The sequence below is a fragment of the Hemitrygon akajei genome, chromosome 5 (assembly GCF_048418815.1).
Source record: "Hemitrygon akajei chromosome 5, sHemAka1.3, whole genome shotgun sequence".
NCBI lineage: Eukaryota > Metazoa > Chordata > Chondrichthyes > Myliobatiformes > Dasyatidae > Hemitrygon > Hemitrygon akajei.
This window is the reverse complement of record NC_133128.1, coordinates 173733776-173748145: the sequence shown is the minus strand read 5'-3', so window position 1 is coordinate 173748145 and position 14370 is coordinate 173733776. Positions and strand designations below refer to the sequence as shown.

The 14370-nt window shown below is 38.8% G+C and overlaps 2 protein-coding genes across 7 annotated transcripts in view; one reads left to right on the top strand and one right to left on the bottom strand.

Annotated features, from left to right (window-relative positions):
- The window catches only part of cfap210 (cilia and flagella associated protein 210), a 62655-nt gene that overhangs the window by 18400 nt on the left and 29885 nt on the right, over positions 1-14370 (top strand). For 2 of the 3 annotated variants that reach the window (XM_073047248.1, XM_073047246.1), the window contains exon 1: positions 11051-11216. The exons of the other annotated variant lie outside the window; for it this stretch is intronic. In XM_073047248.1, the coding sequence (XP_072903349.1) occupies positions 11141-11216 (76 nt within the window). In that variant the 5' untranslated portion in view covers positions 11051-11140. Of the gene's footprint in view, positions 1-11050; positions 11217-14370 lie in introns of those variants that run through there. 3 annotated transcript variants of the gene reach the window in all.
- phospho2 (phosphatase, orphan 2) lies at positions 7027-11035 on the bottom strand. Of its 4 annotated transcripts, none has more exons than XM_073047252.1 (3): positions 10927-11035; positions 9504-9563; positions 7027-9413 (listed from the first exon to the last, which is right to left on the bottom strand). In XM_073047252.1, the coding sequence occupies exon 3, from the start codon at positions 9394-9396 to the stop codon at positions 8680-8682; it is 717 nt and encodes a 238-aa protein (XP_072903353.1). In that variant the 5' UTR covers positions 9397-9413; positions 9504-9563; positions 10927-11035; the 3' UTR covers positions 7027-8679. The 4 variants fall into 4 exon arrangements, with proteins under 4 accessions (XP_072903353.1, XP_072903352.1, XP_072903354.1 ...); XM_073047251.1 differs by having other exon boundaries at positions 10883-11013; XM_073047253.1 differs by lacking the exon at positions 10927-11035 and adding an exon at positions 10662-10857.

Here is a 14370-nt window from a genome sequence, read left to right as displayed (position 1 = left end):
ATCCTAATATATTTTAACAACTCCAACACCTCCCCTCCCTTAATATCAACATGCTTCAGAACATCAACCTCACTCATGTTGTCCTCACCGTCATCAAGTTCCCTCTCATTGCTGAATACCGAAGAGAAGTATTCATGAGAACCTCGCTCACTTCCACAGCCTCCAGGCACATCTTCCCACCTTTATCTCTAAACGGTCCTTCCTTCACTCCTGTCATCCTTTTGTTCTTCACGTAATTGAAGAATGCCTTGGGGTTTTCCTTTACCCTACTCACCAAGGCCTTCTCATGCCCTCTTCTTGCTCTCCTCAGTCCCTTCTTAAGCTCCTTTCTTGCTACCCTATATTCCTCAAAAGCCCCATCTGATCCTTGCTTCCTAAACCTCATGTATGCCGCCTGACTAGATTTACCACCTCACTTATCACCCATAGTTCCTTCACCCTACCATTCTTTATCTTCCTCACTGGGACAAATTTATCCCTAACATCCTGCAAGTGATCCCTAAACATCGACCACATGTCCATAGTACACTTCCCTGCAAAAACATCATCCCAATTCACACCCGCAAGTTCTAACCTTATAGCCTCATAATTTGCCCTTTCACAATTAAAAATTTTCCTGTCCTCTCTGATTCTATCCTTTCCCATAATGCTAAAGGCCAGGGAGCGGTGGTCATTGTTCCCCTAGATGCTCACCCACTGAGAGATCTGTGAGCTGACCCGGTTCGTTACCTAATACTAGATCCAGTATGGCATTCCCCCTAGTTGGCCTGTCAATATCTGTGACGGGAATCTATCCTGGACACACTTAACAAACTCTGCCCCATCTAAACCATTGGAACTAATCAGGTGCCAATCAATATTAGGGAAGTTAAAGTCACCCATGATAACAACCCTGTTATTTTTATATAAACCCTGCCTCTCATGATCTTCTCCAACAACTTGCAACCACTGAAGTAAGACTTACTAATCTATAATTTCCTGGGTTATTTCTACTCCTGTTCTTGAATAAGGGAACAACATCTGCAACCCTCCAATCCTCCGGTACTTCTCCCGTCCAAATTGATGACACAAAGATCGTCACCAGAGGTTCAGTAATCTCCTCCCTTGCTTCCCAGAGTAACCTGAGGTTAATTTTGTCCAGACTCAGCAACTTATCTAACTTAATATCTTTCCAAAACTCCAGCACATCCTCTTTCTTAATGTCTATATGCTTAAGGGCTTCAGTCCACTAAGTCATCCTCACAACTGTCAAGGTCCTTTTCCCTGGTGAATATTGAAACAAAGTATTAAGTACATTGGCTGTTTGGGTTGTGTGTGGTTTGTCATTGATTCTATTGTTTCTTTGTATCAATGTGCAAAAAAATGAATCTCAGTGTAGTAGATGGTAATATTTATGTAATTTGCTGAAAATTTACTTTGAACTTTGAAGTACCCTGAATCCTCATCATTAATAATGGACTCTAACATCTAGCTAACCACAGAAATCAGGGTAACTGGCCCACCATTTCTTTCCTTTCTTGAAGAGAAGTATGACACTTGCAATTTTCCATTCCTCAGGGAACATTCCATGATCTAGTGATTCTTGAAAGATCACTATATATTCCTCCACAACTCTTCAGCTACCTCTTTCAGATCCTTGGGATGTAGTGCATCATGCTGGAGGCTACCCAGATGTCAGAGTCATCTATTGTATGTGGTGGTCCTGATGCAGCCTCCTCTACATTAGTGAGACCTGACACAGATTGACTACTTAAGTAATGTGTATTAAACATTTTCCCAGTTAATACAAGTATTAACATATTTCAACAATAGTGCTAAAATAACTAATATTTACACATTTAATTGGAGATTTTTTTTTACAGCAAACATTCAATCATAATGTAAAGCAGCTCCCACTAGGTACCTTACAGCAAATATAGTAAAGCAGTTTTGGATCAGTTTGGAATGTGAAGGCCTGGACTTCCTGTAATTTTTTTTTTTTAGCTCTCTATGGGTTTTACAGATTTTTCACTGAAATTTTTGTAATGGCTTGGGAACACTTTATCATGCACATTGATAAAATGGTTTCTCTATGGCACAGTCAAGCCTGTGAGTTAGAAGTCTCTGTTCTCTGTACAGCTGGTTGTTGGCAACTATCCTGAGTTAGGAAGGAACTGTATGTAAACACCCAGCAGGGCAGTCAAAGGGTGTATAATCTCCCTGTGAGCCACTGGATGTGTACATTTGTAACAATCTGCAATCAGAAAATGTTGACAATAATCAGCATCAGTGAAAAGAAAAAGTGGCATAGTTAATAGGCAAGGTCAATTACCTTTCATCACAACTGGGAAAAGTTAGAAATAAAATGTTTTAAGCTGCAGTGAATGAGGGAAGCCTGTGATTTGGTGATCAGGTAAAACCCAATGACACAAGCAATTGTAGGTTATTTGGAGTGGGGGTGGTGGGGAGGCTTATTCATACTGCAGGTGGAGAAACAAAAAGAAAAGACAAATGAGAACAGGAGAAACAAAATCTGTGCTGGTACTGTGAACTGAAAAGCAAATCAGATGTTGGTAATCTGAAATAAAATAGGTCACCCAGCAGTTAAGGAAGAGGTTGCTATGGAAGGCCAAGAGAAGAGATTGCTGCTGCCCTAGCAGAGAATTTTAAAATCAAAGTTGAGTTTATTGTTAAGTGCACAAGCAGACATAGAGAAGCTAGAGAGTGGTAGCAGATGGTTGCCTCTCTGACTGGAGGCCTGTGACCAGTGGCTTGCCGCAGGGATCAGTGCTGGGTCCGTTGTTTGTCATCTACAATACATCAGTGATCTAGATGATGATATGGTTAACCAGATCAGCAAATTTACAGATGACTGGGGGTCAACGAGGAAGGCTATGATGACTTGGGAGAGGGATCTGCATCAGCTGGAAAAATGGGCTGAAAAATGGCAGATGGAATTTAATGCAGACAAGTGCAACGGTGTTGCACTTCGGTAGGACCAATGGGTAGGTTTTACACAGTGAACAGCAGGGCAGTGAAGAGTGTGGTAGAACAAATGAATCTGAGAACACAGGTCGTCTCAGGTAGATAGGATTGTAAAGAATGATTTACGAAAGCCAGTGTTCCAAAATCTAAGTACTGAGTACAGGAGATGGGATGTTACGTTGAAGTTGCTTACAATGTTGGCAAGGCCTAATTTTGAGTATTGTGTGCAGTTTTGGTCACCTAGCTACAAAAAAGATGTAAATAAGGTTGAAAGATTACAGAGAAAATTTAAAAAGATGTTGCTAGGCCTGGTAGACTTGAGCAAGAAGGGAAGATTGAATAGGTTAGGAATTTATTCCTTGGAATGTAGAATGAGAGGAGATTTGATAGAGGTATACAAATTATGAGGCGTATAAATCAGGTAAACGCAAGCAGGCTTTTTTCACTGAGATTGGGTGGGACTACAGCCAGAGATTGGGATAAGGATGAAAGGTGAAATGTTTAATGGGAGCATGAGGGGAAACTTCCTCATCAGAGGGTTGTGAGAGCGAGTAATGAGCTGCCGGCGGAAGTGGTGTACGTGAATTCGATTTCAATGTTTGGATAGGTACATAACTAATAGGTGTATGGAGGGCTTAAATGGTCTCAGCATGAACAAGATGGACCAAAGGGCCCGTTTCCATGCCATACCTCTCTATGACATTGTGCCTGTGTACAGATACATGTATACACAAGTACAATGACAAATGTACTTGCAACAGTGTCATAGGCACACAATGTTATGCAATCAACATTCACAAGTAAAAAAGCAAATTAAGCAAGTTAAACTATTTTTACAAGGGAAAAAAATCAATTAGAACAAACAAAAGTCCATTTTAGTGGAAAATGTAATGTTTAGTGATCAGCATTGTGCCAGTTAGTTCCACAGGGATTAGTCACATGCCTATTAGTTTGTCAGCCTATTTTCACGTTTTTTATTGATTCTGTTGTATTTCTTTGTTCTGGCAGGAATGCCTGCAAGAAAATGAATCTCAAGGTCAATGTTGACTTATACAGTATGTATTTTGATAAATACATGACTTGAACTTTGAACTTAGCCTGTTAAGTACATTTATAACTGCGATGTGAATGTTGGAGGAAAGTGTAGCAAGTATGCAGGTGACATGAATATATTGATAGTGGGTAAGGTAGCCTTAGGTTACAGAATGATATTGAACAGATGGTAAATTGGGCACAGCAATGGCAGGTGGAATAGAACGTACACAATGAATGGTAGGTCCTCAGGGAGTCCTGAGGAACAAAGTGTACTGTATACATTTAAAAATCCATGAAGGTGGCAGTATAGGTAGGAAACTGCCAGAATATTTCATAAGTATCTGGACTAGCAACTGAATTGATAAGGAATACTGGGAGCAGTATGGATCAAGTGCTCATAAATGGGAATAGCGTAGGTAGGTACTTGATGGCTGGCACAGATACGAGGGGTCAAAGAGTCCACTTTTGTGCACTATGACTCCAAAGTACATGAGAATTAAACATTACTATTGCAGGTTAAGAACATGGCAGAATTAGCCATGCGAAATAGGTGAATTTGACAATGATGACTCCTGGGAGCAGTTGTCAGTTTCATTCTCTATTTAAAGAAAACTGTTGTTTATTGAACTTACATTGAGCTCTGTTGGAATAATGTACAAGGCCAAAGTCAGATTGGACCAAGCTTTAGGCTAATATAGCTCCTAAGTTGGTGACAGAGAAATCAAAAAAGAAGACACAAAAATAGATCACGTGGAAATGACAGCAATGTCGAATTGGAAGTTAAGTTTATGAAACTTGTGATTTCATACAAGAGTAGAAAACAGTACTAATATAATCATCAAAACAGGGAAGGAATTTGAACAGGACTGCAATAATAACTGTTTCATGTTTCTTAGAAAGAGCCTGAACACAGTGTTAATCTGTCTGGTTTTCTGTGGCTGCACTTTTGCTTAGAGGAAGCGAGTGGAGTTAAAAGGACGAATTTCTGTGAGAATGAGTTCAACCAGATTAAAGAGGGCGCTGGAAGACTGGGAATTTCTGTGCTTCTGTTCAATGTTGGAGTTGTTTGCTACAAGGCAACCCTCCTTATTTATGCAAAGGAACTGAATTAACCCAATAGTTGCAGTGGCCTTGAGGCTGACAATTTAATGTTACACGAAAAATTTCATTCCCACAATCAAAATTGTGTAAAAGAGAATGGAATAAAAATACTGTAGCGCATAATATAGATATTAAACTGCAAGATTGTAGGAGCAATTATGTCAATTTTATCATATATTTCAAGATTCAGGAGAAGAAAATTGGTCAAATGCAGCTTGCCTTGGTTGTCTAAACAATGAGACTTCTATTCTTCAAGACTTTGCTGACAAGTCAGATGTTTGGTGAAGTGGAGAAACCCTCCAGCATGTGAATAAGCGACTGAACCGTTGGTAGTTTGCCAACTTTTTTCTTGAATACAATCATTATACAAATGAAATTGTGGCATAAATAACAAAATATCTTCCTGCCTGCAATCACTTTGGAAAAAACAACAGTTAATGCATCAAACTTTCAGATTATGCTTTTAAAATGCTCTTAATGAATTTTCCACACTATTTAAAGATTTATGGATACTTTTGCTGACGATCAGAATTTTTCACTGCTCATTTTTAATGAAAACATTATAAAATACTTCTGAAAAGAGCTCTTCAAAGTGTAATGAAATAAGCTACTGCATTTTTAATGTTTCCCTTTAATTTTCATTATTTGTTTCTTCTCCGCAAATGTCATCAAAATCTATCCCTTTGACCAAGATTTTCATTGATCTTCCTTACTTTTCTTTTTTCATATCTTGATTCAAAATTTTCCATATGCCTTTTAAAAACACCCCATTTTATATTTAGTAAACAATTATTTAAATATTCTGCTGTTTTTGTCCTGTCCTAACCCTCTAGCCAGCTGCTATTTTAAACTTTCAATGCAGGAAAAATCATTCATGTTAGAGCAGTAGAATAATTGAAAACATACCTTCCAACAATTTTCACCTTAATTTTGCAAGTTACCTTATTGTAGATCTATCTGGTTCTGAGCATGACGCATGGAAAGTGGGAGAATAAAGGTGACTGGATGGCAGTGTTTATCACTGAGCATGCTTTATAACTGTAGAAGCACCAAAATATCAAGTACAACTTCCTAATGAAGGTCTTGGTCTGAAACATTGACTGTTTAATAATTTCCATTGATGCTGCCTGACCTGCTCTGTTCCTCCAGCATCTTGTGTGTTGCTTTGGATTTCCAGCACCTGCAGATTTTCTCATTTTTGAACTTACTCTTTGGTTGGTCCTTAGGTTGCACAGTCCTGCAACATGTGTCCAATCCTGAGCTTTGGTCTCTGTATTTGAGTTTGTACATTTTCCCTGGGTCCTTGTGGATTTTATCCGTGCTCTGGTTTCCTCTCAATATTGGCATGCAAAATGGCTACTACATTTCTCTTAGTGTAGGTTGATGATAGAGAATCAACATATTAAAAACATGGATGATAAAGTAAATAAATAGGAGAGCGGGATTGATCTGTGAGCCTCAATGACTTTCTTCCAAAGTTGATTGGCATCTTCAAAGGCCATGGAGCATGCCTAAGGCCGATGCTGAGATACATCCCAGGATACACTGGGCCACATCAGCAGTGCTGTTACCTGTATCAGTGTGTGTTTTGGGACTTTCAACGTCAGACACTCTCATCCAGGCGACTTGGGCAGAGTTGATCAGGCCCTAGCTTATGTCTCCGGAGTATTGGTCCACGGTCACACCTCTTGATCCATAGCCATCTGTGTACTCTCAAAGGGATTGATGTAGAGGGTATTTGGAAAATGGTGCATTCCTGCCATTCTGTGTGCTCCTGATAAATCAACCCAAGTTTCTCAATGCCATTAATAATTATAGCTTGATAACATTCTTAAAAGCAAGGCATCAACTAACAGCTGCATAACTTTAATCAAAAGTTAGGTTGTAACAATGTTGAAGTGAACACTAAAATGAAAAATCCACTAGCACAATTTAAAACATTTATTATCATTATTTTAAATCACATCACAATTTTCTAAAATACATTGTTTTTAAAATAATCTGTATAATTAAACATACATTATTTGATCCAATTTACATAAAAAAGATTGAGACCGAAGCTTACAATTTAGAGTTGTTGCTCACCTGGAAGGACTGTATGAGGCCCTGAATGGAGGCAAGGGAGGAAGTGAATGTAGCATTTATGTCACTTCCAGGGTTACCAGCCAGGAGGGAGATTGGTGGGGAGGTAAAGATGTATTTGGTGATATGATCCTCTTGAAGATGGTGGAAGTTGTGAAGATTAATGTGTTGAATGTGGAGGCTCATGAGGTGGTAGCTAAGGCCAAGAGGAACTCTATCCCTGTTAAAGTGGTGGGAAGATGGGGTAAGCATGCATGTCTGGGAAATGCAGGTGAGGTAACACTTCACCTACAAATCTGTTGGAATTGTGTATTGTATCCAATGCTCTTGATGCATCAAAAGCAGAATATCCCAGTGGCCAACTATTCTAATTCCTATCCCCATTTCAATATGTCAGTCTGTGGCCTTTGCTTTTGCCATGATCAGGCCACTCTCAGGGTGGAGAAGTAACCTCATATTCCGTCTAGGTAGCCTCTAACCTGATGGCCTGAACATTGATTTCTCCTTCTGGTAATTTTTCCCCTCCCCTTTCCCTCTTCTTTTATTCCCCACACTGGCCTCTTATCTCTTCTCCTCACCTTCCCGATGCTCACCCTTCTTCCCATGATCCACTCTCCTCTTTTATCAGATTCTGTCTTCTTTAGCCCTTTACCTTTCCCACCCACCTGGTTACCTGGTTTCACATATCACCTTCTAGCTAGCTTGTCCTCCTCCCTCCAACTTTTAAAAAAAAATATTCTGGCATCTTCTTCCTTCCTTTCCAGTCAGAAGAAGGATCTCGACCCAGAGGGTGACTACTAATTCATTTCCATAGATGCTGCCTGACCTGCTGAGTTCCTCCAGCATTTTGTGTGTCTTGCACCAATTCATAAGGTTATTTTGAGATTAACAATTCCTTTAAGTATACAGCATGCAAGATAGCAACTTGCACAAACACACCAAGAAAATCAACCGTAGCAATCTAAAGAACTTACCAACTGTAAACAGTACACCGATATAGGCATTCCACAGACACATTACAACAGCTTTTCATGGTCATTGACAATTTTTGCAACATTAAGAATATCTTTATGCAAAGCTCTAAAAAAATCAAAATGTCATTGCACTTCAAATAGGCTTTTGAAATATCTCCCTGCTTCTCAATACTGGAACACAGCTTTGTTCCACATTAAGAGTCCTGAGTAATCAATCATTCTCGAGCTAAAAGAGCAAACCTAACATACTAATTTTTAAAAAAAGTAAATTCATGCCATTGACATATTAATGTATTCAAATTAAGCACAATTTCAAAGCATTTAGGTGAATTTAAATGGTATAATTGACTAATTCAAATTCCTTTGTATTCACCCACACAAAAAAATTCAGTCCACACCTGAATTGTCAGTATTTGATAATTTATAAAATTACGATGCCCAAGTGCTTTGATATTTGTGGCAGTTCTATGAATTATGTGTAATTGATAACAAATAATCTTGTTTGCAAATAAATCAAAAATAGTTAAGCTATTAATGAATTTTTCAAATAAGAAATGATTTCTTCACCTGAAGACCATATCACTATCATTGGTAACAAACTTTCAAGCATTTCATTAACCAGCTTCTCTAACCTGTAACCTTTTCTAACCATGGCAACATCATTCTCCTTTAAACTTTCAATTGGGCACAAGTCATTTCCTCCATCACCAATGTAAATGACTTTTTTATACTGTACTCCCAATTTAAGTTGATTAGCAACAAATTCAATTAATGCTTTTCTCTTGCAAAGATTATCAGGACATTGTGGACAACTATGGGAATGAAAATTCTCAATTCTTAGATAACCTTGTTCATCAAATGTTGCTGGATTTGTAAAAATGCTATCAAAAGCTAACCTTGTATTTGTAAATTCTAAGATCCAATTGATAAAAACTGTGTTGGAATCAGAAATAATTATACAGTCAACATGTTTCTTGATTTGGCAGATGAACTTCAAGAGATCGACCATTCCTGAACAATATGGTATGGATTCCATAACCTGTTTTATTTCAGGTTCTTTGATTCCTTGGTCTCCAATGTAACCAAACACTCGTCTCATGTATTCATTCCAGTGTTTTCCATCATATTTTTTCTGAAGCCAATCTGGAAGTTTCTTTTCAGGAGTACATCTCACAACCCAAGTATCACTGTTCCCATCTACAATCGTGTGGTCAAAGTCAAAAACGAGTAAACTCTTCATTTTCTGAAATCAGCCTCCTATGTTTTAAAACAAAAAGAAAGAAGTGCTTTATACATAGCTACACTGGTCTTAATTCAAGATAAATAATGAACATGTTACATATTTACCCGGTAACTGACGTTGCTGGGGAATTCTGAGCATCAAATTTTTGAAAAGATTGTAAGGCTCTGTAGAGGTGCAGAAACAATTTACTGTAATTGGCAATTAGTTTATTATTGTCAAATGTACCGAGATACAGTGAAAAGCTTTGTATGCATGCCATCCAAATAGATCATTCCATATACAAGTACATCAGGGTAGTACAAAAGGAAAAGCAATAATGCAGGATATTTGTTACACTTACAGGGAAAATACAGCGCAAGCAGACAAATAAGATAATGGGGCAATGATGAGATAGATTGAAAAATCAAGTTATCTTAACATACGAGAGATCTGTTCAACAGTCTTATAACAGTGGGAAGTTCATTTACATAGATAGGCTAGAGAGCTTTAAAAAATTCCAAAGAGGTGACAAGTAAAATCCAAAAGGTATTTTCTTTCTATCAAGCAGTAGAAAATGCTCCAATTTGTAGAGGAATCAAGTACTAGGATATTGAATGAAGGTGATTGTCAAGAGATGCACTGGACATGAGAATTTCAAAGCAAATGATTCGTTTCTGAAGCACACTTCCGGGGTTAATTTGTGGCATATTTAACTGCACATCCAAAAGTAATTATCTGAAATTCTATTACTTATATATCATAGGATTAGTCAAGTGGAAACTTGACCAACTTATATCAAGACTGATGTATTTTATTGAAAAAAATCATAAAAACAGAAAATGTTTGATGAAAATTTGAAATAAAAATAGAAAATGCTGGAATAACTCGGGGGACCCGACAGCATATGTGGAAACAGAAGGCAATTAACAAACATCGCAGGTTGAACACACATCAGAACTCAGTAAGATCTGCTGAATTTTCCCAGCATTTTCTATTTTATTTGGTATGTTTTTCATTATTAAGCGTCAAAGGAATTTTCAAAAGGAAAATATTTCAAAGCTAACCATAAAGAGTAACAGACATACTTTCGATGCTAGAGAGAAATCACACTAAAGAACATAAAATATACAGAAAATAAATTTTATGTGCTGTTTTATATTGCACGTGTCCCCATGTTTCTTAATAATAACCCACGACTTCATTTGAAACGATTCAGAGGGTTTCTAGAATAATTCAGACCGTCCTAATCGTTTGCGGAAATATCTCAGTTTAATTTTACTCACACTTCGTTCCCAACTGCCTCATTTATGTAGGCCACAAGGTCAAATTTTCACTGCCGGAACCAAGGGTAAAAATAAACCTCGAGCACGGAGCAGACGCCCAGTGGTACAGTATTTCCACTTCTACAGTAACTCATTGCCCTTCAGAGTTTCCTTTCTTTCACTCAAATAAAAAAAAACACTTTACTTTCGATAGCTTATGATTACTCAAAGAAACAACATACCTAACGTATGTTTAAATCCGAAAGATCGCCACCCGATACGATACCTTGGCTCGACCGCGGTATTGCGAGCGGGACAAGCCCGATCGACAGCCGCCGAAACGCGCCTCCCCACGCGACTCCGCCCGCCGCCCGTAGCCTGGTAACGGAGCACGCACTTTCCTCACACTTCCGGTGTCGTTGCCGGGCAACACAAACCCCACTGCCGCCCGGCTCTGTGCTCTGGGGGAATGTTGGGCTTCGATGATTAGCTTCTGAGACATGGTGCAAATGGCGGCTGCGACAAACTTTGCGCCGCCAAATGGAAGATCGATGAGTGACATTAGAAGCAATTCTGGTGAGTGTTTCTTCAAAATGGGTCAAAGAAACCGAGGCTGCTTTTGTGGGACTGGAGACAACGGGTTAATCCGTTCCGATGGACTCGGGTATTACAACTTGTACATTTTGGTATATACTTCTCCGTGAGGTCTAATACTTGGTCAGTGCGAGTATGGTCGCTATGAATGCTCTCAAAAATGCACACATCACACAGCTGGGAACTTCCGTTCCGATAGGATCACGGAGATTTTTTTTTCATTAATTGCATCTGGTTACTTGGGCGAAGAACAATTTACCATCTCCCAGGTCAAAATTATAAGCCTTTGTACAAGATGTTTTTGCAGCATAAGAGAATCATTTATAGAAAACTTCTGAAGTAAGATTTAGGGTCCTTGACCTTCTTCAATTGACATTTGTTGATGACAATGTGAACAAACTTCTCAAGACTCATATCCTGGGAATCACCTCCCAGTAAAATAAGGCATTACTTTCAAGGTACCAGCATAGTCTTTGGTTTGATAAAAAAAAAAGACGTTTGAACATTAAGATCTGAAACCTGGTCCACCAGGTCACCCAAATGCTGGTCTACCTGCCCTCGTAATTTCTTCCAAGACCCAGGTTGAAGTATTGGAAGGTACCAAAGCTATCCCAGCAAATTCCTTTAAATCCATTAAAAGGTGAAATGAATCTAAGCATTCTCTCCCTGGTCCACAGCTCTGTCACCAAGGCCTTAATTTCACTCTGTTGATTCCATTGGGAAGATCATGTCATTCACATGTTGGTCACCAAACTTCCAAACCAGACAGTCTATTCCAAGCTCAGTAACAGAAAGAGATCTCCAAGCATATAAAAAAGCTTCAGGAAAAGTATTCTTAAAACGTGCGGTATCTTCACACACTCCTGGATTGTTGTGAATAGTAGTATATCTCTTTAATGGACGAAATTTAAGGGAAGAAAGACAGAACTGATTGGAAAGGAGCATGAATTTATCCAAATTGGATAAATAAAGAGATAAAAGTAGAGAGAGAAGGAATCTAAGGATGAAGGAGAAATGAAGACAATTAAAGTCAAATTTTTTCTGTACATTATTTGACTCTCAAGGGAAAGTATATTACACACAAGAATGGAAGTCAACTGTTTAAATTGTTCCACTTCTGGGCCAGTGTGGTTAAATAATATTGTTTTAACACTTATACAATTTGTTATGTACTGTAAGTATTCCCAAATTTTCTATAGTTTGTACTGGCCTGTTAAAATAGATAGGTGATGCAGAAAATTTACAACAATAATTGGGTTGAGAGCAAATAACCACTGGTGTGAGGCAAGGAGTGGAATTACGTGCAATTCACTATATATCTTCTCTTGGGCAGAAATTGATGGCTATAATTAATATAAATCAGCACATCATTCACTGCAACTTCCATCATCTTCAATGGGATCCTACCATGAAACACGTCCTTCTCTTCCCCCCCCCCCCCCCCCACCAACTCTCAACTTTCCACAGGGATCACTCTCTCCATGATTCCCTCGTCCACACATCCCTCCCCAACAATCTCCCTCCTAGCACTTAAGCAGTACAAGTTCTATACCCACTCATTTATCTCCTCTCACAACACCATTCAGAGCCCCAAACATTCCTTCCAGGTGAGGCAACACTACTCTTGCAAGTCTGATGGGGTAATCTACTCTATTGGGCGCTTGGCCTCCTCTACATGTCAGACCTGACATAGATTAGGGGATCATTTTTTTGGAGCACCTTCATCCCATCTGCCACAATAAGTGTGATTTCTCAGTGACCATCCATTTTAATTCTCCTTCACATTCCCATTCCAACATTTCAGCCTATGGCCTCCTCTGCTGCCACAATGAGGCGACTTTCAGGCTGAAGGAGCATCAGTTCATTCCATCTATGTAGCTGCTAACCTGACGGCATGAAGATTGATTTTTCTAACTTCTGGTAATTTTCCCCCAACCCCCCCCCCCCCTCTTTTTCATTCTCCATTCCAGCTTCTCTGTTGCCCCTTTCTTTCCTTTTTCCTCACTTACCCATTGCCTCCCTTTGGTGCCCCTCCTCCTTCCTTTTCTCCCATGGTCCACTCTGCTCTCCTATCAGATTCCTTCTTCTTCAGCCCTTTACCTTTTCTACCCATCACCTCCCAGTTTCTCACTTCCCCTCCCCACCCATCCACCTTTCCCCTCACTTGGCTTCAGCTATCACCTGTCAACTTGGACTTCTCCTCCCCTCCCCCACCATCTTAATCTGGCTTCTTCCACCTTCCTTTCCAGTCCTGATGAAGGGTCTCAGCACAGAATGCCAACTGCTTATTCCCTCCATAGATGCTGCCCGATTGCTGAATGTGTTCAGCATTTTGTGTTGCCCTGGATTTCCATCATTTGCCGAATCTTTTGTGTTTGTAATTAATAATGCCATAGTTATAAGCTGATTCTTTCTAAAAAAAAGATATTTAAATTTGTTTACAGATGCATTATCTTTCTCACAGTATTTCTTTCTTACTAGAATACATTTTTGTTGAGTTATGAACATCTGTCACTGTTTATCTTCACTCTTTTATTTTTCCCAACCCTTATGTTCCTTATGTTCATATTTTCATTGAAATTTAAGATACTGGTTTTAGATCTCAGTTTCTCATTTTCAGAATTAACTATGAAATTGAGACTGTTCCAGACGATCCTATACTTAGAAATTATTAATTCTTTCTTGTTACACATACAATCTTATCTAAAATAGCTAGTTTCCTGGTTGGCTCCACAAGTTATTATTCAATTCTTTATGAACTCATCTGAAGGCTGACTTTGCCAATTTGATTTGCTCAATCCATGTGAAGATTAATGCCACCCATAATAATTAAGTTTATTTCAAGTTCCCATTTTTTCTTCATTTCTGATCTGCACATCGCTACCGTTAGAGATCCTACTGCCATCAATTATTTGTTTACCTTGCCTTATCCTATCTGCACCCAAATTAATTCTGTGTCTTGATCTTTTGAGTCAAGTCTAACAAACGTTGATCTCAACCTTCACAAAGGAAGCTCTCCACTTTTTTACCTTCTGTCTACCTTCCTAAAATTTAAAAGACCCCTGAATATTCAGTTCCCATCCTTAGTCACATTGCAGTCACTCTGTAATGTGCTATCTATCACTCAGCTATTTGG

Coding starts and splice junctions, on each gene's coding strand:
- phospho2 (XM_073047252.1), bottom strand. CDS start 9,396: ATGAAGAGTTTACTCGTTTTTGACTTTGACCACACGATTGTAGATGGG.